The sequence below is a fragment of the Podarcis raffonei genome, chromosome 10 (assembly GCF_027172205.1).
Source record: "Podarcis raffonei isolate rPodRaf1 chromosome 10, rPodRaf1.pri, whole genome shotgun sequence".
NCBI lineage: Eukaryota > Metazoa > Chordata > Lepidosauria > Squamata > Lacertidae > Podarcis > Podarcis raffonei.
Genome location: NC_070611.1, coordinates 75407721 through 75431458, shown reverse-complemented (window position 1 = coordinate 75431458; position 23738 = coordinate 75407721). Strand labels below are relative to the sequence as shown.

The following is a 23738-nucleotide window of genomic DNA, read 5'->3' as shown; positions in this document are numbered from 1 at the left end:
TCTCCGAGGGTCCCTGGAAACGTCTTGGGAACAGGCTGAGAAACCCCAAGGAAGGGCTGCAGAGCCTCTGACTTGGTCCAGCAGAAACACCAGAGATGGCTCAGAATATCAGTGACACAGGAGACGCACACGTCTGACGTGGTTAGTTGTCTCATTCTCCCATTGCCAGATCCTGTTTGATAACATTGTATTTTGCAGAATAGTGTATAACCTTTTTCTTTCCTTTTGAAAAGAAAACACTACCGTATTTTTTCCCCTATAACTCACTTTTTCCCTCCTAAAAAGTAAGGGGAAATGTGTGTGCATCTTATGGAGCGAATGCAGGCTGTGCAGCTATCCCAGAAGCCAGAACAGCAAGAGGGATTGCTGTGCAGCGATCCCTCTTGGTGTTCTGGCTTCTGAGATTCAGAATATTTTGTTTCTTGTTTTCCTCCTCCAAAAACTAGGTGCGTCTTGTCATCTGGTGCGTCTTATAGAGCAAAAAATACGGTAATTAATATTTAAAAGAAAGAAATTCATTCTCCTAATCTGAATGTATTTTTACAAACCCCAAACTTCACTGTTTATTATTTACTTACGTACTTATTGCATTTAGATCCCACCATTTTCTCCCAGGAGTGCAAGGTGCTGTACATGGTCCTCCACCCCTCCTTATTTCATGCCCGCAACAGCCCTGTGAGGCAGATTAGACTTAGAGGCAGTGACTGGCTGTGAGCTTCACCGCCAAGTGGAGATTGGAGCCCTGGTCTCTCCCAGATCCTAGTCCAACTCTGACACTAACTGCTACACCACACTGCCTCCATCTGGATCAACTAGTCCCACAAGAAGAAATAAACCAGGCAGGCCTGTTGATATGATGACATGGAGGTGCCTTATGGTGACTCGCAACCATCCTGCCGACGAGCCTAAGGAATGTCTCTGCCCTTCTGGGCTCCGGAGCTCAGAGGATCTTCCTTCTCAGCCCTTCCTTTAATACCACTAGGAATTGAACCCAGCACCTTCTGCCTGCAAAGTGAGTGATCGACCACGGAGCCATGACTTAAAGGGCAGGTGGCTCCATTGCAAGTTACGCAGAATCTTTCCAGAGGCTGCAGGAAGATTTCTGCACAACTCAACCACTTTGCCTCCTGTTTCTTAAATGACGGTTGGGTTTAAAAACAACATCCACACTTTGCTTCTTGCTCGGTGGCGCTAACACGGTTGCTAAGATCCCTTTGAAGATCTTAGCAACCACGTTGGTCCCCCAGAATAGGAAGCAGAACAACAGATACAAGCTTTGTATTTTTTACAATGATTATTATTTACTCCAATGAGCGTTTCAGTGTATGAGGGAAGCTGTTGACCTTGAGATCAGCAAGGAAGCCATTGGGGAAAAGGCTCACCGATTTGGGTGTCATCAGCAGGTTTCTGAGTTGTCTCTGTGGAGTTTGGAACTGACAGGGTCAAAACTCCGTGGTGTCCTGTATCTGGGAGGAGGAGGAGGAGCTTGTCGCAGAGTAGTGAGTCACAGCGTCTCTCTGCTTTCAGACTTGCTTTCGCTTCTGCCTGAGCAGCAGCTCAGCTCAGAGGCTGCGTGTGTGCTTTTGGAGCACGGCTGAGAATGTCACCAAGTTCCGATGGAGTGTGACTGATTTATAGCTTGTAAATAAACGCTTCTAGAGATAAGAACCGAACTGTCTCTGGACTTGATTTATCCCTCATCTCACACGGACACAGGACCGCTGCTACTCTGCTCTCCTGCCAGGTCAGCTTCCAAGCAGAGCAACGTAAGGGAAGCGTGACTGGACGCAGGGGTTTTTATTTTCCCGCAAAGGTTATGGCGGTACGTGTTTCCTGACAAGTGTGAGAAGGGAGAAGGCTGCCAGCGGTGAGTTGCTGTCATCTCCTGCCAGGAAGGGCAGTGGGAGGATGCTGGAGAGTGGAGCCAAGAGCCAAGAGGGACGGCTGCTTCGAGAGTCCGGCTTGCTGGCAAACTTGTGAGTACGCTGAAGCCCTGGGGGGAGGAAGAATGGCTGCTGCACAGGCACAGCAGAGCCAAGAGAGCTACCCCGGTGAGAGACTGAATGGGGCCAACTGGGAGGCCTGGTCAAGAAGAGCAAGGGGGTGGTTTGTGGCCACAGGGCTCTGGAGTCCAGTCCAGAAGGAGCCGGCCCCACCCATGCATGCTACTGCTCTGCTGCGTGAGAGAGAGCAGAGAGAGCTCTGCCTGTTGAAAGCAAGTGTGGACGCTTTGCTGTTGCCCCACCTGGAGGGCGTTAAATCGGCTCAGGCCGCCTGGCAGGTGCTGAGGAGTCTGTGCGAAAGCTCAGCAGGAGCCAAGGGCCGGGAGGAAGCCGAGGGCCAAGGGAGCAAGCCTCAGGCCGAAGTGGGAGCCAGACCAGAGGGGGCTGTTCCAGGAAGCTGTTTCTATGCTTCGACACGTCTGTGTGATGGTGCTGAAGAGCGGCTGAGAGCTGTGAAAGTGGGCACAGGCTGCACCCCAAGAAGAAGTGGGGGGGCAGGCCAGGCAGGCCATTCCAAGAGCTCTGAGAAAGCCAAAGGCTCTGAAAGTTGTTTGTGCTTTGAGACGACGTCCAACAGCGCTGGGAAGCATCTGCTAGAGGCCCAGGCTGCCAAGGACACCGGCCGGCGTGGAATGTCAACAAAGCAGGTTCCCAAGGCCAGTTCCCAGCAAAGACGTGGGAAAGCAGCAGGCCAGGAGAAAAACAAAGACAAGGCGTCTTATCACCTCACAGCTGCGATGGTGTCTCTGAGAAAAGGCAAAAGCCTCAGTCGGGGGGAGGCTGTGGCCATGGCAACCGATGGGAGTGCGAGCAACGCCACGGCATCTTTGGAGAACAGCCAGAGACACTCTTTATCTCTCGTGGTCGATTCGGGAGCTTCGCATTGTCTAGTGACCTCTAAAGGGCTCCTGAGGAACTGCAAGACAGTTAAAACTGGACGCTATGTTACCTTAGCAGATGGGTCTCAAAGACCACTGACTGAATCTGGGTTTCTTTATTGTTCTTTTATAGATCATTGGGTGCAAGCTTATGTGGTTCCAGAGCTTGCCCATTCTCTTTTAAGTGTGCCAGCTCTTATGGCTGATGGGTTCGATGTTCTGTTCTCTAACAATTTGTGTTCCTTCTACAGGGATGGGAAGAAGATCTACAGTGTCCAGAGAAGAGACAGGCTCTTTCTGGTTGAGATGCCCATTGAAGATGGGGCTGGTGGGAAAATGGGGCTGGTGGAAAATGGGGCTAGTGGAGAGTCCATTGAAGATGCCCAAGGGCAGTGTGCTAATGTCCCACCACACCATGATTGTATACACTTATGGCACAGGAGATTTGGGCACGTTGGGTGGTCATATGTGAGGAAGGCCACAGGCAACACCATTGGGTGCAGGTTCAAAGCATGTGACAAATACCTAGATTGTCAAGCCTGTAAGCAATCAAAGGTCACAACATGCTCATACCCCAGGTCTGAGAGGAGAACCAGTAAACCCTTTGAACTTGTCCATGCAGATTTGTCGGGCCCCATGCCGACACCTTCGTTAGCTGGATCTAAATGGGTTTTGCTTCTGGTTGACGATTTTTCTAAACATTCTTGGGTTTTTGCGCTGCAACAGAAGTCAGAGGCAGCTGCACTGATCAGGGATTGGATCACAGCGGTAGAGCTACGGTTCTCTACCAAGGTGATTTCCTTTCAATCTGATCGGGGGGGGGGGGAGTTCACAGGTTCTGCGCTGCAATCGTTTTTCAGGCAGAAGGGTATCAGTCATCGACTGACGGCCCCCCACTCTCCGCAACAGAATGGGGTTGCAGAGAGAAAATTTCGCACGCTACAGGAGTCAGCGAATGCTATGCTGGCAGACTCGGGTCTGCCACAGCGCTTTTGGGCTGAGAGTTATAAAACAGCATGTTTCCTGCAGAACAGGGTGTTCAATTCAAGTGTAGGGGACACACCGTACTTTCTGCTGCATGGGAAGCAACCTAAAGTGGACTTCCTGAGAGTGTTTGGGTCTACGGCTTGGGTTCTCATTCCAAAGGCCATGCGCAGAAAAGGTGAGCCAAGGTCTAGGAAGATGATCTTTGTAGGCTATGAGCCGGGTTCAAAGGCGTGGCGCTTCGCATACCCTACTGGCAACCAGTCCAAGCTGCTTATTAGCGGCAGTGCTGAGTTTTGCGAGCAGAGTGGGTGGAAGCGTCTTCACGGGAACCCGGATGTTCTGTTAGACTCAGATGAGGAAGAGGAGGAGGGCGAGGCTGAACCTGTTGCTGAGGTGCACAGTCCACAGCCACAGAGTCCAGAGCCGGGATCTCCAAGGGAGAGGCTCCGTATCTCTCCGAAAGGGAGTCCCAGGACCCCTCCACAGGTCTCTGTCAAGTCTGAGCTAAGGAGTGAACCATCCTCGCCAGCAGAACCAGCTGTTCGCCCTAAACGGCGCAGCAGGTCAGAGGGGGATGTTTCTGACACAGAGGATAGTAGGGTTGATCCAGGTGAATCAGGCGCAGTTCCAGAATTCACGCTGAGGAGGTCAGCAAGATCAACCAAAGGGAAGCCACCTGAAAGGTATGAAGCCACGAGTGTCTGGGTTGGTGTGGCTAGATGTGAACCTGAATCCTTTGAGGATGTTCAGAAGTTGCCTCGGGAAGAAGCCAGCAAATGGCATGAGGCGATGCAGAAGGAGATGAACTCAATGGAGTCTCTTGGAGTGTTCTCACTCACACAGCTGCCGGCTAACCAGCAAGCTGTAGGCTGCAGATGGGTTTACCGACTTAAACCCACAGAAGCAGGAGAACCACAGTACAAAGCGAGATTAGTGGCCCGTGGATTCACACAGAGAAGGGGTGTCCACTTCACAGAGGTATATTCGCCGACCTCAAGGGCGGAGACTTTGAGAACGCTTTTGGCGATAGCAGCACAGAGAGGTTGGAAGGTGAACCATTTTGATGTAGATGTCGCCTACCTGAACTCAGATCTCCAGGAGGAGTTGTACATGCTTCCTCCTCCAGGGTTTGAAGTCAGTGAGCCAGGCGTCGTGTGGCGGTTGCACAAATCCATCTATGGATTACGCCAATCTGCCAGGAATTGGAATATGTGCCTACATGAAGCCTTAGAAGAGCTAGGTTTTAAGAGATCTCTTGCAGACAGTTGTCTTTACATTAGAGATTCAGGCTTGCAACAGCAAGTGGCTCAGGTGTTTGTTGATGATATCTTGCTCATGACACGGACAGGTGAACAGGTAGAGAAGTTTGCTAAGGAGCTTGGAAAGCGGTTCAAGCTGAAGCAACTTGGAGATGTCAAGTCCTATCTAGGCGTAGAGATCACAAGAGCAAGTGATGGAAGCTTTTTGCTTCGCCAGAAAGGCAAGATTGAACAGTTGCTTGAGAAGTTCAGGATGTCTGAATGTGCAGGTGTCAGATCACCCATGGAGACTGGGTACGTGAAGGAGTGTCAGCAAGTAGAACGCGTGGTGTTCGAAAATACTGAGCTCTTTCAGTCAGCTCTGGGTAGTCTGCTGTATCTGTCACAGTGGAGCAGACCAGACATAGCGTTTGCTGTCAATCTGCTCAGTAGAGAGGCTTCAAGTCCTAGTGTGCAGGCCTGGAATGGTGTTAAGCGGGTGCTACGTTACCTGCAAGATACCAAAGACCTTTGCCTCAAGATGTCAGCTGAGGGCGATGTCAAGCTGACCGCCTGGGTGGATTCGGATTGGGCTAACCTTGAGGACCGCAAATCAGTGTCAGGCCTAGTGGTGAAGTTTGGGGACTCAGTGATTGGGTGGAGGTCCCGGAAGCAAAGTCTCATAGCGCTTTCATCTACTGAAGCTGAGTTCAGTGCGCTATCAGAGGTTTGCAGAGAACTGGAGTTCTATGTGTGTTTGGTCGAGGAACTCTGTGGAGAGAATTGTCTGCCCGTTGTGGTGCATGAAGACAATCAACCATGCCTCAAATTGGCTGAGACAGGGCAATTCAAGGCGAGGACCAAACATTTGGACATACGGTTCCAGAATGTATGTCAGAGCGTTCATGAGGGGCTAGTTGCTCTGAAATACTGTCCCTCAACCAAGAACCTCGCTGATGGTTTCACAAAACCATTAACCTTCCAGAAGCACGAGGAGTTCTGTGAGGGTCTGTGTATGGGGAAAGCATTGATGGCTACTGTCCCCAGATGGAGGACAAGAGGGGGTGTGGAGTTTGGAACTGACAGGGTCAAAACTCCGTGGTGTCCTGTATCTGGGAGGAGGAGGAGGAGCTTGTCGCAGAGTAGTGAGTCACAGCGTCTCTCTGCTTTCAGACTTGCTTTCGCTTCTGCCTGAGCAGCAGCTCAGCTCAGAGGCTGCGTGTGTGCTTTTGGAGCACGGCTGAGAATGTCACCAAGTTCCGATGGAGTGTGACTGATTTATAGCTTGTAAATAAACGCTTCTAGAGATAAGAACCGAACTGTCTCTGGACTTGATTTATCCCTCATCTCACACGGACACAGGACCGCTGCTACTCTGCTCTCCTGCCAGGTCAGCTTCCAAGCAGAGCAACGTAAGGGAAGCGTGACTGGACGCAGGGGTTTTTATTTTCCCGCAAAGTCTCTGTCAACAGGTGGAAAAAGAGCCCCGCAACCATAGAGGGAAGAACATCCTATTTTGCCATAAAAACAAACCACCCCATGGCCTTTTAATTTCTACCTGGTAGGGGAAGCCCCTTACTCCAGAATATCCCACTACTCAAATGGAGAGGAGGTCCCATATCTGGGCAAGCATCCTGCCTCTGTTACCGCCATCAGTGCATTCAGAGAGGGATCATAACAGGTGTGGGCAAACTTCAGGCTGATGGGATCGACTGTGTGGTTTTCTTATGAGAACCCCAGGATCTATCCATCAAAGCCAGGTACAAAAGACACAGAATTAAAGAACAGGGTGTCTCCGAGCACATTCCAAACCCAGGAGTTTGCTCACAGTCCTTCCACTCCCACTTTACCCAAGCTTTCTTCGCTGCCACTGCCACTGTTCCTATTGTTGAACAACCGGCAGCCAGGAACTCTTGCCAATTTACACAAATCACCCAGAGATCTTCTGCCCACGCTGGATCAAAGTGACTTCACAAGCATTTCAACAGAGTTTCCTGGACTAAGATTTTAAGTAGCACAAAAGGTTACCCAACGGAACATCTCTTCCTGCATGTCCTGTTGCAGGAATTTATGTATAGGTTGGGGCAGGTGCCCCTCCAGCAGATATCATGCACATGCAGCCCACTACCAAAATCAGCACAATCACTTTTGTGATTTGTCCCCACAAAACACTTCATCACAGTTTCTTCCTATCTATTCAAAGGGCCTCTGCTGCACGATACCAAATGTACCAATTCACTGATAAATGTCTCTATATACTGGCTCACTGGGAAAACTTCAGAAATTTGTATAGACATGTGAGCTCAGCTACTCAGCAGTCCCTCTGCCTGAGTGATAATCCCCGGCAACCTGATACCTGAGTGCTAGACAGGTAGCCATTCCAGAAATAACAAACCCAGATGAAGACAAAAGGGTGTGATTCACTTGGCTGGGAAACAGTAAATAGCTCTTTTGCTTCACTTGATGGGTGTTTGGTGGAGGGCAAGGAGAACCATGGGGCAGGGTCCAGGATGCTCAGATTACTGCCACCAGACCTCCCCTTTCATGATGTAACCATGACGTATTAGTGATGTATTTGGGGGGCTGTAACATGGGGATTAGCAACTAATAAAAGTTTGGGTTCTCTTTTGTTTGGGGCTTCCATCTTGTTCCACCTGGTGGCAGGTGGGAGTCCTGTCATGACAGTCTTCAGTAAAGACCAAGCCATCTGGCTGCTGCTTTGCTCTGGTATTCCTGGCTGGTATCCTTGTTTTTTGTCCAAGGAAGCCCTCCGATTTCTCCGTTAACAGGAGAGAGGGAGCCTTCTTTGTCAAATGCTCTCCCCCAAGAGCCTCACCTGGTTCCTGCTGCAATGTCATTTTTGTGCCAAAAACCTTCTCACTCTCCCAAACCTTCTGCTATATTTATGTTATTTCAACATCTTTAATTTTAACCTGGTTTAATCGGATGGCAAATAATTTTAACTACCAGTTAGGACTTCAGTTTTTATACAATTGCACTGGTGTTGATACTTCCTCGCTCTCCTCCCCCTTGTTGCTTGCCTGTGTTATTTTTGAAACATTTGTATTTTGCTGGTATTTTGCTGTTTTATTTAATACAGTGGTACCTCTGGTTGCGAACGGGATCCGTTCCAGATCACATGAGCAGAACGCAACATGAGCAGAACGCAACCCGCATCTGCGCACACGCGGATCGCGATTCGCCGCTTCTGTGCATGCGCGTGACGTTATTTTGCACGTCTGCACATGCGCGAGTGGCGAAACCCAGAAGTAACCCTTTCCAGTATTTCTGGGTCACCATAGGACGTAACCTGAAAACGCGCAACCTGAAGCAAACTCAACACGAGGTATGACTAGGAAGGTATGATTAGGAAGAACTTCCTGACAGTAAGAGCTGTTCGACAGTGGAATTTGCTGCCAAGGAGTGTGGTGGAGTCTCCTTCTTTGGAGGTCTTTAAGCAGAGGCTTGACAACCATATGTCAGGAGTGCTCTGATGGTGTTTCCTGCTTGGCAGGGGGTTGGACTCGATGGCCCTTGTGGTCTCTTCCAACTCTATGATTCTATGATTCTATGACTGTACTGTACTGTACTGCACACCTCCTTGGAGCCCAAACTCTTGGAATCCAGCTCGTTCTTTCTGGGGAAGGCTGCTCTGAAGAGGAAGGGGCATCAGGGAGCCACAGTCTACTCTGTTTGCCCCAAGTTGGATCAGTCTCAATAAGAATTATTCCCTTCCTTGCCGAGTAATCACATCATTCCATCAGACTGCCACCTGGTGGCTCATTCTGATTATGACACAGGCAGCTCTTTCCCAGATACTCACTGTCTCTAAGGCAGGGTATCCTGAGCATCAAGGATTGCTAACAGATGCTGGGCCAACTCTCTTTCCTTGGTGCAGGATTGTGTTAGCCTGCCTGACAGCGCCCTCAGGTTGGCTGGATGGAAGGCACTCTGTGATTATTATTATTTTTTATAAAAAAAAGTCGGAAACTGATGGCATTTTTTATGCTCCGTGTCTACAGCATTCTTGAACTTCAGGACTGTCTTGTTCACAGTCCTCCGATAGTGATATTTCTCCCAATTGGTTATTTGCCACCTGGTGAGTCCTGACCATCTTCGCTGTCTCTTAATGCAAACCCAGGTCATCAAGCCTGAGGTTCCACAGCCTCCATGAACCACCTTCTTCTTCTTCTTCTTAGGCGATCGCTTGTAGATTGTCTTCCATAAACATGGTTTTAACAGTGAGTCCGTAAGTGACTGCGGAGGCCAATTCTGGATCCACAGGTCCTTCCACAGTGGGGACATAGGTTTCCTGATGGGAGTTGATCACAGTGTGGATTTGCCAAGCGTGTCTTCCTCTTAGCGCGTTTCTCCCTTGCGTCCTGAGTTCGAGTGTCTTCAAAGCCCATGACACCTTTGGGAAAGGATGTTCTCCAACTGGAGCGCTCGCAGGCCAGTGTTTCCCAGTTGTCAGTGTTTATACTACATTTTTAAAGATTTGCCTTGATACAGTCTTTAAACATCTTTTGTTGACCACCAGCATTACGCTTTCCATTTTTAAGTTCAGAATAGAGTAGTTGCTTTGGAAGACGATCATCAGGCATGTGCACAACATGACCAGTCCAACGAAGTTGATGTTGAAGAATCATTGCTTTGATACTGGTGATCTTTGCTTCTTCTAGTACACTCGTAGCAGCAATGTTCTATGCTTAAGATAATATTCTAGTCTCTTGCTAAGAATGCTGTTTTAAATGTGCATTTTATATTTGACTGCCTTTAGTACAGTAGTACCTCGGGTTAAGAACTTAATTTGTTCTGGAGGTCCGTTCTTAACCTGAAACTGTTCTTAACACCACTTTAGCTAATGGGGCCGCCGCACGATTTCTGTTCTCATACTGAAGCAAAGTTCTTTACCCGAGATACTATTTCTGGGTTAGCGGAGTCTGTAACCTGAAGCATCTGTAACTCGAGGTACCACTGTAATGTTTTCTTTTGAAACATTTAAGATATATTTTTAAAAGCTTTGCCTTGTTAACTGTACATTCTGCAGTTGACCTCCTTTGTAATGTTTTCTTTTCAAATCTTTAAGATAACATGTTAGTTTCCTGTTAATTACGTTGCTTTAAATGTATATTTGAGTTTCTTCAGTAATGTTTTATTCTGGGTTGTTTTATTTGATGCTTTAATGTGTTGTAAACTGCTTTGGGATCTTTATATAAAGCGGTATAGAAATTAAATGAATAATAATAACAATAAGTAATGAATCGTTAATCAAGAAACAACATGCCTGACAGTGCATTAACTTCTGGGGAACGTAGTGGTGCTGATGGGCGAATAATTACAAAAGGAACTAGTGACAAAGACATTTACAGGAAAGGGAGGGTTTTCCTCTGTTTTTATAGGTTTAACATTCCTATGCAGAGCACTACAGCGACAAGGACATCCTGTCCCCAGCAAAGCCCTTTGTGGCATGCTGCCTGTCACTCATAGCGTGACACTGAACAAGCTGGGAATTAATAACCAAAACTGGGACAGACCATCGGAGGTGGTTATTAATACCGAAAGAAACTCGACAAGTCCAGACTGGTCACTTCCTTCTCCCAGGTCTGTCCAGGCACCATCCCAAGAGATTCTTCTCCATGTTAGTTCAAGGGCAATCGCTTCCCCTCCCCAGATACCAACTGAGGGGGTTTTGAGACCCCTTATTAATTTGTCCCCCAGGTCCACTGGTCAGAAGCAGCAAGGAATAGCCATGCCCACCACTCAAGCGCACCAGAAAAGGCTAGAGAAAAGCAGGCAGTATGGAGGTACAGGCGCAGCCACTGAAATTCTTGATATTGGAACAGCGTGGCTGTGATTTCATACATCAGAATTGGCTAACCTGTTGCCCTATAGATCCAACAATGCCCATACAGCAGTGGCTGGGGCTGATGAAAGCTGTTTTCCAAAACATATGGGGAGGGGGCAGCAAGTTGGCCAAGGCAGGTGTAACTTGCAACTGGCTGTAACCACCGTTTGCGTCAACTTCCCCTGCGTGTGAAGGTTACATAAAAGGACATGAGAGATGCCATCTTCCATGGCCTCTCCCTGTCCCCACAACTTTGCCAAGATGCCAAAGGGTGCAATGGCTGCTCCCCAGAATCTCCCCCGCGTGATCGCTTTCTCACCCCACCAAAAACTGGACCCAATGTAGACGAGGGGAACACCCAGTTGGCCATTGTGTTGGTTCATAGTCTGAAATACACCACTGTGGATCGCTTTCAAGACCCAACCCTTGGCGGTTGGCAAGTATCACGATGGACCCAAAAGCTTGCATTGACCAGATGGGTCTGGAGGGAGGGGAGATGGGCAGCAGAGGTACCCACCTCCCTCGGAGGGGAGGACAGGCCTTTAAGGCAGCCTCTTCAGCACGCTGGACAGCTCCCCCATCCTCAGAGGCGCCAGTCAATGGAAGGGATAGATGCAGACCCCTGAGGGAGAAGAGGGAGCTGTCCAGCATTTCAGCAGCGCCACTGGCCAGCCCACCCCTCCTACATTAGAACCACAAATGTGGCTGGAGCCCTCTCCCCAGCTTGCGGACCCCCAGAGGAACTCGGCCACCACCAGAACTTCCCTCATGCCCCCCCAGGAAGCAGCCAAGTCAGCCAGGAAGCAGTTGTGTGTGACCCTGGGTGGTCCCAGGGGGTCCCCCCCTTTCCTCCCTCTCTCGCGTGGCTTCTCTCACCTGGCCTTGCCGCGGCTGCTTCTCCTGAGTGTGTGGGCATCGGCCTCCTTCTCTTCCCGCACGCGCTGCAGCGACGGGGAGCGGCTGTGGGCGCTCCGGGAGCTGCCCGTGCTCACCAGGCTGCTGTCCCCCAACCCCACCCCGACAGCGGCTTCCTGCATCTGAGCCAGCAGCTGTTGGGGCAGGCCGCGGAGCGAGGGCACTGGGGAGTAGGACGGGCGGCTCTCGGACTTCAAATTGTTGTCGCTGGCAGACCGCTGCAGCAGGCGGGGGGAGGAGAGGCCGCCCGTGCCGATGATCCGCCTCCTCTTCGTGTAGCTGGGAGTTTCTCTAAAAGGCACTGCAGGGGAGAAAGAGAAGAGGAGGGGAGACCCAGGATGAATTAGGGACATCAGCTCTGCCCATCGGCGTTCAACAACACAAAACAGCAACGCGCTTCGATTCGCCTTAGGGCTGCTAAGTTAACTCCAACGCACTTTGATTTCGCCTACTAAGAGGACTGCTGGAGGACTGTTGAGATGTAAATGGCCCCCCAGAAGGGATCACTGCCACTGTTGCACAAATGTTACAAAGCAGGATGGGAAGTGGAGAGCCTAAGGTGAGCTCCTGCTAATTAGAGCAGCAATTGGTAACTGTGGGGCCAATTCACGGAAGGCCCTGCTACAGTTCCTCAAGGAAGAGAAGACAGGCTCCTCCCCAGAGTGGGAGGTTGCTTGGCCAAAGGAGAAGAATAAGGGGGAGCTTGGTTGCAGTGGGTCTGGCCAGCTCATAGAAGTGGGAGCAGCAGGGGACACAACGAAGCAGACCACCTCACTCAGAAACAAAAACTCCCACTGCAAATCTGGAGAGGAAGATTAGAACCATATCTGGCTCCACACTCCTGTCCCCTCTTGGGTTGAGATTATCTCTGCAAGCAGTCGTGCGATTCCTGCACTGTGTACCCAGATCCCATTTTCCCCCTGAGATTGCTCAAGTTTTCCCAGGCCGATGGCAACAGGAGAACAGCTCAAGATCTGGCTGTGCTGCAAAGATATTGCCTGCCTGCTACGCCAGGAGCTTAAACAGCCAGCTTTCCAGTTCTCCCCATCCGGCGGCCCTGCCCACCCTTCTCTGCTTCCACAGTTTCACAGCAAAAAGACCAAGGAGGCGTTTCTACGCCCCTCTGGGGCTTCACACAAAAATTGCATTTCCCCTCCACAGCATCTCAAGAAAAAAATGACCTGAATATGGGTAGCCCCCAAGAAGCAGCTCCTGGTATTGAAAACATCCGTCGCAAGGAATGTGACAGCTCCCTTTAAAAAGGCTATCAGAGGAACACATTCCTTTTAAAGGCGCATGATTTATTTATTTGTGCACAGCTGTTTGTTTAAAACTTTTCTGCCATGTCCTCTGCCGTTAGGGGGCACCTGGGGTGCTGTACAGCAAAGATTAAAACAATGACCTAAAACTCCAGGTATGGAGAGGATTTAAATGCAGCCCAAGGGATGCGAACACTGCTTTCGTCTCAGCCACAAATTGTCGGTGCCAGTTTCTCAGAGCTACAGCGGATATCGGCCCGCGTGTGATAAATGTCACCCTCAGTAAGTAGGCTGCAAATAACTGTTTCTGCTTGCCAGTCTTCTCTCGTTTCTAGGGACATAACACGCCGCGCCAATGGCCCATCCAGTGCAGGATCCTGTTCTCACAGTGGCCAATGGGAAACCCGCAAGCAGGATCTGAGCACAAGAGCAACACTTTCACCTCCTGTGGTTTCCAGCAACTGGGATCCAGAAGCATTTATTGCATCCAACTATGAAGGACAAAGGGACGTAGGTGGCACTGTGGGTAAAACCTCAGTGCCTAGGGCTTGCCGATTGCATGGTCGGCGGTTCGAATCCCCGCGGCGGGGTGAGCTCCCGTCTTTCGGTCCCAGCTCCTGCCCACCTAGCAGTTCAAAAGCACCCCTAAGTGCAAGTAGATAAATAGGTACTGCTTTATAGCGGGAAGGTAAACAGCGTTTCCGTGTGCGGTGCTGGTGCTGGCTCGCCAGAGCAGCTTCGTCACGCTGTCCACGTGACCCAGAAGTGTCTCCGGACAGCGCTGGCCCCCGGCCTCTTAAGTGAGATGGGCGCACAACCCTAGGGTCAGACACGACTGGCCCGTACGGGCAGAGGTACCTTTACTATGAAGGACAAAGCACATTCAATTCCAAGTGTTGGTGCTGACCTTAAAAGCCCTAAATGGTCTTGGCCCAGTAGACCTGAAGGAGCGTCTCCACCCCCATCATTCAGCCCGGACGCTGAGGTCCAGCTCTGAGGGCCTTCTGGTGGTTCCCTCCCTGCGAGAAATGAGGTTACAGGGAACCAGGCAGAAGCCAAGTCACAGGGAACCAGGCAAAGGGCCTTCTCGGTGGTGGCACCTGCTTGGACTACTGCAATGCCCTCTATATGGGGCTACCTTTGAAGGGGACCCAGAAACTACAACTAATCCAGAATGTGGCAGCCAGACTGGTGACTGGGAGCGGCCGCCGAGACCATATAACACCGGTCCTGAAATACCCAGTACGTTTCCAGGCACAATTCAAAGTGCTGACCTTTAAAGCACTAAACATCCTTGGCCCAGTAGACCTGAAGGAGCGTCTCCACCCCCATCGTTCAGCCCAAACACTGAGGTCCAGCTCCAAGGGCCTTCTGGTGGTTCCCTCCCTGAGAGAAATGAGGTTTCAGGGAACCAGGCAGAGGGCCTTCTCGGTGGTGGTGCCCGCCCATCAGATGTCAGGGAGATAAACAACTATCTGACTTTCAGAAGACATCTGAAGGCAGCCCTATTTAGGGAAGTTTTTAATGTCTGACGCTGTATTGTTTCCAGCAACTGGGATTCAGATGCATCGCTGCTCTTGACTGTGGAGGCAGAGCAGAGCCATCGATAGTACCAGACTGGGAGAGTGTGTGTTAGACACCCATGGGAGCAGCATTCCCATAAAATGCCAACTTGTGCCAGTATGCAATGCACCACCTGGAGCTGGTTGCAGCAAACTCCTGCCCACTTTAAAGGCTGCTATTCTGCCACACCCTTCTCATTCCCCAGCCACACAGCTGCTGCTGCACAGGAAAGAAACGATCTCTGTTGTTAAGCGTCTTCCTGCATTCAGGACAGTGCCAGATTTACGTATAAGCTAAACAAGATCTAGCTTAGGGGCCCACTCTCTTGGGGGCCCCAAAAAATTTTAAAGGAAAAAAATACTGGATGTACATTTCCAAAATATAAGATAAAAACAAATAAAATAAAACCTACATACAGCAACAGTGTCTTGTGTTGTGTAGGCTCCTGTGATGTAAGTCATGGGCCCCACCTGCTCCCTAAAATATCACTGGTTTGCTCATTTCTATATATATATAGATATATATATAGGCATATATATATATATATATATATATATGCCTACATTCTGCATGGACTGGTTGCAACATGTGCAAATGGCTTTAGATACCTATTAGGTCCATCAATGACCATATAGTATATATTCAACACACACACACACAAAAACAACCAGCCACAATTTGTTGTTGACAAAGGACAGCTGGACATATCAAGGGCCTCATTACCTTCAGTAGCTTAGGGCTTCATCAAACCTAAATGGGGCCCTGATTCAGGACATCGGAATGTCAAGGCTAAGCGGAAACCCATCTCCCTGACATACTTGCTACCCAGGCAAAGGCAGGGGGGTGTTAGGTGTGTGTTACTCTGCCTATAGGCCAAAGAAATTGTCAGGGCCTGGAATGAGGAGGAATGGTGGGAGCAATCGCCCCCCGCCCATCACTTTTCTTGAACCTTCCCAAGGGCAGGAGGACAGTATGAATTTAGAACAGTGGTTTGCAGAAGGGCATAGTCCAGAGGGGAAAAGCTGGGAAATACTGGGTGAGGAGCAGCTAGAAGAGGAAACACCGGGGGAGAGAGAGACTGGCAAATTCAGTGTCCTTGGACAGCATTCCTGACCTCCCCCCCTTCGCCTAAGACTAGACGGGCTCTGAGAGACATAGAACAGAGAGCGCAGAGGCAACAAGCTCAGATTACTCAACGTAGGAGTGGCGTAGATTAATGGGGATGGAGGGGGTAAACCTTAACTGGGAGCAACGCTATTTCTAGAAAGATGTGCATTCCTTTGTCTCTTGCTGTGATTATTAAAGAAACTAACTGGTAAGAACGCTTATTCCGATTCCCCGAAGCCTGACAGATATGGGGAATGCTTTCAGTCTGTAGAAAGCTTTCTGGGGGCCACACAGCCAGGTGGGGCCAAAGGCAAAAAGTGGGTGGAGTGGAAATGTCAGTCAACAAACTACATTCCAGCCAGGCTGAAGTCAAGAGATTTTTTTTTTTTGCATACCCAGACTCTGCCCTCTGCCCAGCCAAGCAAGAGGCCTGGTCCCATTCCTAGGATCCGTATCCCAGCCTAGCAAAAGCCGCCCTCAAAGGCTAGTGTGGCCCCAGAAGCATTTGAGGCCTCTCTGGGCTCTGCCATCTTTTACTGCGAAATCTGAAAACCTGCACTGAAAACCGGAGGACAGTTGTGGTATTCATTGGGGCTCCTTTCCAGGCAAGGTGCCTGCAGGATTTCAGCCTAAACAGTTGCTGGGGGCAGACAAGGACACTGACAGCTCTTGACATGGCTTCCTGCCCTCCAGAGGAAGGCCCCTCGCCCCCCCCCAAACCACTTCCCAACCCAGCTAGCCAAGGAATCCTCTGCGAGCCGGCCTCTTTCATTCCTTCATCTTCCCGGTTGCTTTCTGCATCTGTGACTCTTGCCTCAAAGATCCGTAGATTGCAAGCGCTTGCCCGCCTCTCCGTCGCCATGGCAACCTGATGCATTTATCCCGACTGCTATCAGTCTAATGGCTCTGGTTTTCAGGGGATTCATTCCAAGCCCTCCATGCTCCCTTCTTGATGATCGAGCCTCATCTGGATCCCATTTTTTTATATAAAAAAGAAGGAAGCCATCCCCCTTCCCAGTGGATGTGATCGAGACCGGTCCATTTAATTACTGCATCACCCTCTTTTCTGCAGTGGTAAGTCGGTTGCCTGCACTGGTGTGCTGGGCCCGGGGTAACCCCAGTAACACGGTCCAGGTCCGGTCCCGAATCCAAGGGTTCCGCGAGGAGTCAGTCTGACAGGGCCAAGGCAGGAAACCAGGCAGGAAACCAGGCAAGGTCAGGCACAGGATCACAGGCAGATTCTGGCAAACAGCAACGTTGCTCCCGCAACCTGGGGTGGGGTCCAGCAGCCTTTTAACTCTGTTGGGGTAGCGGCTGGTCCTGATCCCCCAGCGACTCACTTCCCTGTCTCACCTGAAGGGGAGCACTCCTCCTGCGAGTACTCAAATCTCTCCTTCTCTCAGACCTCAGTCTCTGCAGCTCAGGAGCTGTCGGTGGATTACTAGACCCAAAGGCTGCCTCAGCCTCTCCTGACCCACAAGGACCCTGTGAGGTAGGTAAGGCTGAGACAGGGCAGGGACTGGCCCCCAGGGTCACCCCAGTGAGCATCATGGCTGAATTCGAACCCTGGTCTCTCCCAGGTCCATGTTTTCCTGCTGAGAGGACACAGCTTGTAGCTCAGCGTTCAAGGCACTTATCTGCTCAGAACTTCCAAATCCCCTGCTCCAAAGAGGCTTTTGCTCAATTAAAGCCTTAAAAATCTCACAGAAAAACCCTGCAGCGACAAAGACTGTAAATGAATGTTTAGGAGCAGAAAAATTCTGAGAGCCAAATGTATTCATTAAAAAAATAAAACTTTTTTTTAGTAAAGACTTAAAGAACTTAGGTAAATGCTGATTAAACTATGGGGTGTGTATATCCTGTGAAACTGTTCAATCGGAGTGTTGAGTCAGAGAGCCCAGCGCTACTCTCCCTGATGGGCTGTGATTCACTAAGTCCAAACTTTTTTCAAACAGGGCCAGATATGATGAAGTGAACATGCATGAGGGCCGATGATTTTGTTGGGATACTGCCAGGGAGATAAAGTCCATCTGAGCCCCCAAGCTCGGTGCCGGACGATCCATCAACCTCCCGTAGTCAGGCAATATCAGCAATTCAGCGACACTAAGCCTCAGGCTTAGTGCACACTATAACAGCAGAATTCACACAGCAAAAAGTTGCACAAGCATGAGAGCAGGACATGCATATTTACAGTTTTATTCAGCGTTGGTCAGAACAAAGAAGGCATGACCGTCTGCTCCGACTGCTCAGGCAAAACAGCCAAAAACGAAAGGAACGAAAGGAACTTACAACATAAACATCCTGTGAGACAGGAACTTACGCAGGCTGTTATACAAACATCCTGCTCCCTTTTAAGGTGGAACAGAAATATCCTAACAGATTTTACCCCAAAGTTGTGGTTTTTTTAGGATTGAAGTCATTGAGCTTTTTTAAGGACTGTCACAGGGGCTGGATTAAACCGACTGGTGGGCCAGATTAGGCCCCTGAGCTGGGCTTTGGACATGCCTGCACTAAGGTCTCACGCTAACAGTTTTTCCCAGGACAGAAAAATTCCGAGAGGTGCCTGTAAAGAAATAATGACAAGCATGCCCCAGAGCATGTGCAGAGTGTCCCGTCCCCCTTTGGAAAGTAATCACAGCCAGCCTCCATCCAGTTGGAACTCAGGAAGAAAAAAAGACATCCATCAGGGTAAGTGGCTGAAGTAGAAACGGCTCCTCACCACGATGGCTTTAGCTGAGATTCATACTTTAGCTGAAACTCCAGCATTGCAGGGGCTGGCAATGCTTCTGAATACAGTTGCTGGAAAGCACAGGAGGGGAGAGAATTGCTCTTGTGGTCAAATCCTTCTTTCAGGTTTTCCACAGGTATCTGGTTGGCCACCATGGCAGATGGGTGCTGGACTGGGTAGACCACTGGCCTGATCCTGCAGGCTCCTCTTATGTGGCTAGTTGGGTATTGATCTGGCTGTTTGTGCTGGGTCCAAGGGTAACCCGAGTAATGCGGTCCAGTTCCGGTTCTGAATCCAAGGGTTCCATGAGGAGTCAGTTCAACAGGGCCAAGGCAGGAAACCAGGCAAGGTCAGGCACAGGATCTCAGGCAGGATCCTGCATACAGCAATGTTGCTCCCACAACCTGGGGCGGGGTCCGACCACCTTTTATCTCTGTTGAGGTAACGGCCGGTCCTGATCCCCCGGTGACTCACCTCCCTGTTTCACCCGAAGGCGAGCACTCCTCCTGTGAGTACTCAGGTCTCCCCTTCTCTCAGATCTCAGTCTCTGCAGCTCAGGAGATGTCAGTGGGTTACTAGACCCAGAGGCCGCCTCAGCCTCCCCTGACCAAACCAGTAGTGGAGCAGCTGTAAGCGATGGCCCAGCTGAAGGCAATGAGGTCATCCCCACATCTGGAGCCAGGGCAGGCTCAGGCCCCTGACTCGGCCCAGCTGGTGCTTGTTACAGGGGAAACTGTGCAGACTGGGGCTCTTCAGAATCAGGCCCCAGACTCGGTTCAGCTGCCGCCTGAGTCAAAGGATCTGGTGCAGACTTAGACTCCTCTGGCTCTGAGTCTGACCCTGAGTCCTAGGCCATCATACCCTTCTTATAAAAGCTCTCTGAAACCACGGAAAGAAAGCAACTATTTTGGCCCAGGGGAGCGGAACGCCTTTAAGAGCTTGAGGTCAGCAGAGGCAGATTTGTGTCTTGCGTGCTTCCATACACCACACCCACCAGGATCCCCTGATGGCGCTACCAGCCAGTGCCACCCTCTGGGCACCTTGACAGTGAGGGAGGGGGCTTGCCAAGCGGAGGGGCCAGGAGAGCTCTCCGTGGGAGGCGGCAGTTTGGGCTTGTGCTCAATGAGCCGAGCAAGGTAATCATTATTTCCCCACCATCAGCCGCTTGGGGAAAATGCTTAATTGCATGTCGGTCTGATCACAGGCAGGCTGGCAGTGTCACAGGCAATTTTTGGCAAGCGAAGGGCTCGCGCCAGCCTCGTTTCTGCGCAGGCAGGAGCCGAGCAGCTGTAATGGTGCAGCCACGGCAGCTGGGAGTTCAGGCTCCTGGCAGAAGCCACTCGCTTTCTTCAAAAGCCCAACCGCTAGAGAATCTGGGACCCGTGAATGAGCAGCTTGGGTGCCAGGAAGAAAACAGAGGGGCCTGGCCAGGCCCCCATTTCCTCTGGGAGCAGCTTTTGGTTTATGGGTTCCTCTTGGGCTCATCTACGTGCTGGCACAAAAGGAGCACGGCAGATGTTTTGGGTGCAGATTGGGGGGTCAGTACCTCCACTGCCCTTTTTGCCTTGCCCTTTGGGTACAATGACCATCTTATGCGGAATGCTTTCAGTGTACAAAAGTGAATCATGGAACTGGAAGGGACCCCAAAACTCATCTAGTCCAGCCCTCTGCTGTGCAGGTATCACAGCTGGACAATCCCTGACAGGGTTTTGCTTTCCTGGGAAGCTGGTTAGGCTCAGTGATCACGGAGGGGCTGGGTCTGTTTAGCCTGGAGAACAGAAGACTGAGAGGGGACATGAGAGCCATCTTCAAATACCTGGATGGCTCAAACATGGAAGGTGGAGGAAGCTGGTTTTCTCCTGCTCCGGAGGGTCGGACCCAAACCAATGGATTCAAACTACAAGAAAGGAGACTGAACATCAGGAAGAACTTTCTGAGAGTAGCAGAAACAAGATGGACAACTTGGATGGTGGTGGACATTCCTTCTGTCAAAGAATTCTGGGCACCAATTTGGGAGATTTTTCTTTGTTCTCACCTATTTCCCCAGGAAAACCCAGAGTTTACTGCTGAATTGGATCAAACGTGAATCCACAGAAAACCCAACTCATATTTGTTCGGAATCAGCAGGAAACCACAGGAGGAAAAAAGCAAAACGTCTCACACCTGTGCTTAGAAATCACAGGACAGGCAGAAGGGTGGTGAACCCAGAGTTACAATTCCCTGCAACCCTTGACAAACCCAGAATTCTCTTTTTTTTTGGGGGGGGGTTGGAATTGTGCTTCAGATGTGCTTTAAGGACAGAGGGCTTGTCCACACTTCCAATTACCCGATGACTAGAAAGCAGGAGTTCGAGGAGCTGTATTCCTCCGGGGGAAATCTACTCTTTCGCTCTAAATCGGAACAAACGACAATCTGCAGGAAACTCGATGGCTGTTTACTCTGATTGAGCACTAAAGAGTGGTTTTTCCCTTGGAAAAGCAGTGGGACAAGGGGAACTGTGGATGAATCCAGAGTGTGCCTGCCGTCTATGTCCTACTACACCTGCTCTCCTACGCAGTGGCTGTGCTGGCTGGGGCTGGTGGCCGTTGTCACGCAAAACATTTGAAGGGCACAAGCTTGGGGGAGGGTGGCCTACCTTCCTCACTCCTCCTTTTCAAGCTTCCAAAAGCCACAGAATGCAGCAGTGAGAAGTTTCCATTGAGAAGTTTTAGTTGTGCTGTACTGCAGCTCACCAGCAGAGCACAAGTTCGAATCCTGACAAGGAAAAGTATCCCATCTGAAACCCTGGAGAGACGCTGCCAGTCAGTGCAGACAATGCTGGGCTGGAAGGACCAATGGCCTCACTTGGTACAAAGCACACAAGAATGTAAGTGGAGCATGGCTGGATCCGACCCACAGCCTACCCAGTCCAGCCTCCTGTTCTCACAGAGGCCAACCAAATGCCCCGGTGGGAAGCCCATGAGCAGGATTCGAGCACAAGAATCGTAGAAATGTTGGAAGGGACCCTGAGGGTCATCTAGTCCAACCCCCTGAAATGCAGGAATCTCAGCTAATGGATCCATGCCCATCTCTGTGTTTTTCAGCAACTGGTATCCACAAACATTGCTGCCTCCAACTGTGGAGGAAGAGTAGGGTCATCGTAGCTACAAGCCATTGATGGCATCCTCCATGAATCTGTCTAATCCTCTTTGAAAGCCATCAAGGTTTGTGGCCATCCCTGTGGGAGGGAGTTCCACAGATTAACTCTGCTATTATTAAGAATTTTTCTCCTTGTGATTGGATTCCAATTGCCACATATCTTCCTTGATCATCTTTAATAACAAATTTCGGTGACAGGCTCTCTTTGGCGTAAATTACAACTCCTCTCTTTTTGACCTTATCTGATGAAATAAACTCTTGTCCCAATCTTTTATTGATCAGTACTTTCCTATGTAGCCTTGTCACATGTGTTTCCTGTAAACAAATTAAGTCCAATTGTTCCTTTTTCAATAAATAAAAAACTTTCCTCCTCTTCTCCGGGGAATTCAGTCCATGAATATTCCAGCTTAATAATTGCAGAGACATGGTGTATTTGTTCTACTTTCCTCCAACTGCTCCCAATAATTCCTCTTGTTCCGACGGTGGTATCACTTTTTCTAGTTTGTCAAAACCCAAGGATGGTGGCACTTTGTCTAGTACTCCTGGTTTCAAAGCTCTTAGCTCTTCTATAACCTCTTTTTGCAGGTCTTCTTCATAGGCTCTCAGGAATTTTTCCTTGTCTTCCACTGATCTTATTTTAAACTTTTCCCCTTTAAAAGTAAAGGAAAAAGGCCTTGAGGGAATTCCCACCTGAAAACAATTCTGTTACTTCTCAGCAAGGCCACCAAATCTCCGTAGTTAGCTCTAAGATCCAGTAAATATTTTGGAATATCCTTAAATATCTCCACTCTTGAATCGTTTATTTCCAAGGACTTCTGGAAGTGCAGGCTCAATATTTTGTCTCTCTCTTCTTTCAATCGAAGGGTAACCAGACAGTCTCTCGCTCTGTTCTTTCTCCCTCCTTTTCCAAGTCTGAAGGCTGTTACTATCTTGAAATCTTGATTAGCATCCAAGTTCCAAAATTCTGCAAATTCCTTCATAAGGAAATCACTCAAGCTGTCCTTTTCCAACTCAGGGACCGACCTAATTCTCAGATTAATCTGTTTTTCCTTAAGTTCAATCATAGACAGAAGCGACCTGTGGTCCTTAAGCTCTTTGCATATAGGTGAAATCTTTTCCTCTACCGCCAGCACTTTTTCCTTTGCTTCCTCAGCTGTCTTTTGGTTCGAAGCGGATTCTTGCAATAGTCTTTCGATAGCTTCTGTGTTAGAATTTACCTTCTGCCCCAAATTATTAAGGCTAGAAGTGTTCTGGTCAATTTTAGTAGTCGCTTCAGTAACTTGGTTACTTAATTTTTCCAAACTTTCAAAAATTTTATTTAATACTGAAGTAAATCCCTCTTCAGTAGCCATTCCTTTAGGCCCAACTTGCACAGGATCTTTCCCTTGTACAGAATCTTTCCCTTGTGGTACAGAAGGGGCAAGTGCAGATGCAGGGGCAGGTACCGATGCTCTACGCTGCTGCGTTCCAGTAGTCTGCTGTTGTCTAACCTTTCCCGATCTTGTTCTCTTTTCTTGAAGCAAGTCTGCCATACCCCTTTATCTAAAGTCTGGAAGTCAAGGTCGATCCCACAGTCCGAACTTGTTTTGCTATGGAAATTTCCCAAACCAGTCAGGAGTGGAAAATCCCCTGGCTGGTTACAACAATTTCAAGATTCCTCTAGGGGGACACAGTAATAATCGGTAATGATACAATAAAGTCCTTCCGATTTTCCAAAGTCCCCCTTTTTACAAAGGAGGGAAACAACAGTTCCAAATTCAAAGTAGCCCTCAGAGTAAAGGTGTCTCACTTGCAGAGTTAACTGTCACAAGGTAACTTTTTAAAACCTGTCCTGAATCTTCCAGCATCGAGCTTCATGCTATGTCCACGAGTACTCCTAACTGTGAAATAATAAAGATCTATTTCTCGCCCTTGATTATGAAGCAGATTGCCAACGGCTTTGCAAAAGGGGAAGGGGGGCTTTTAAAGGAGTCCCTCCATGCTGGCCACTCCTGTCAAGGACACATCCTGCACGTGACTGTGCACTGAGGCAGTGGGAACAGCTTGTCACGCTGCTGAGTGATTCAGCTGCAGA

The 23738-nt window shown here is 49.6% G+C and overlaps 1 protein-coding gene across 13 annotated transcripts in view; it reads right to left on the bottom strand.

The window, feature by feature from the left end:
* SHANK3 (SH3 and multiple ankyrin repeat domains 3) overlaps positions 1–23738 on the bottom strand; it is a 446567-nt gene that overhangs the window by 222727 nt on the left and 200102 nt on the right. For all 13 annotated transcript variants that reach the window (XR_008332510.1, XR_008332512.1, XR_008332511.1 and 10 more), the window contains one exon: positions 11831–12170. Coding sequence is in view for 10 of the 13 variants with exons in the window: in XM_053406551.1 (XP_053262526.1) it covers positions 11831–12170 (340 nt within the window). In the remaining 3 variants the exon portion in view is untranslated. The remainder of the gene's footprint in view (positions 1–11830; positions 12171–23738) is intronic.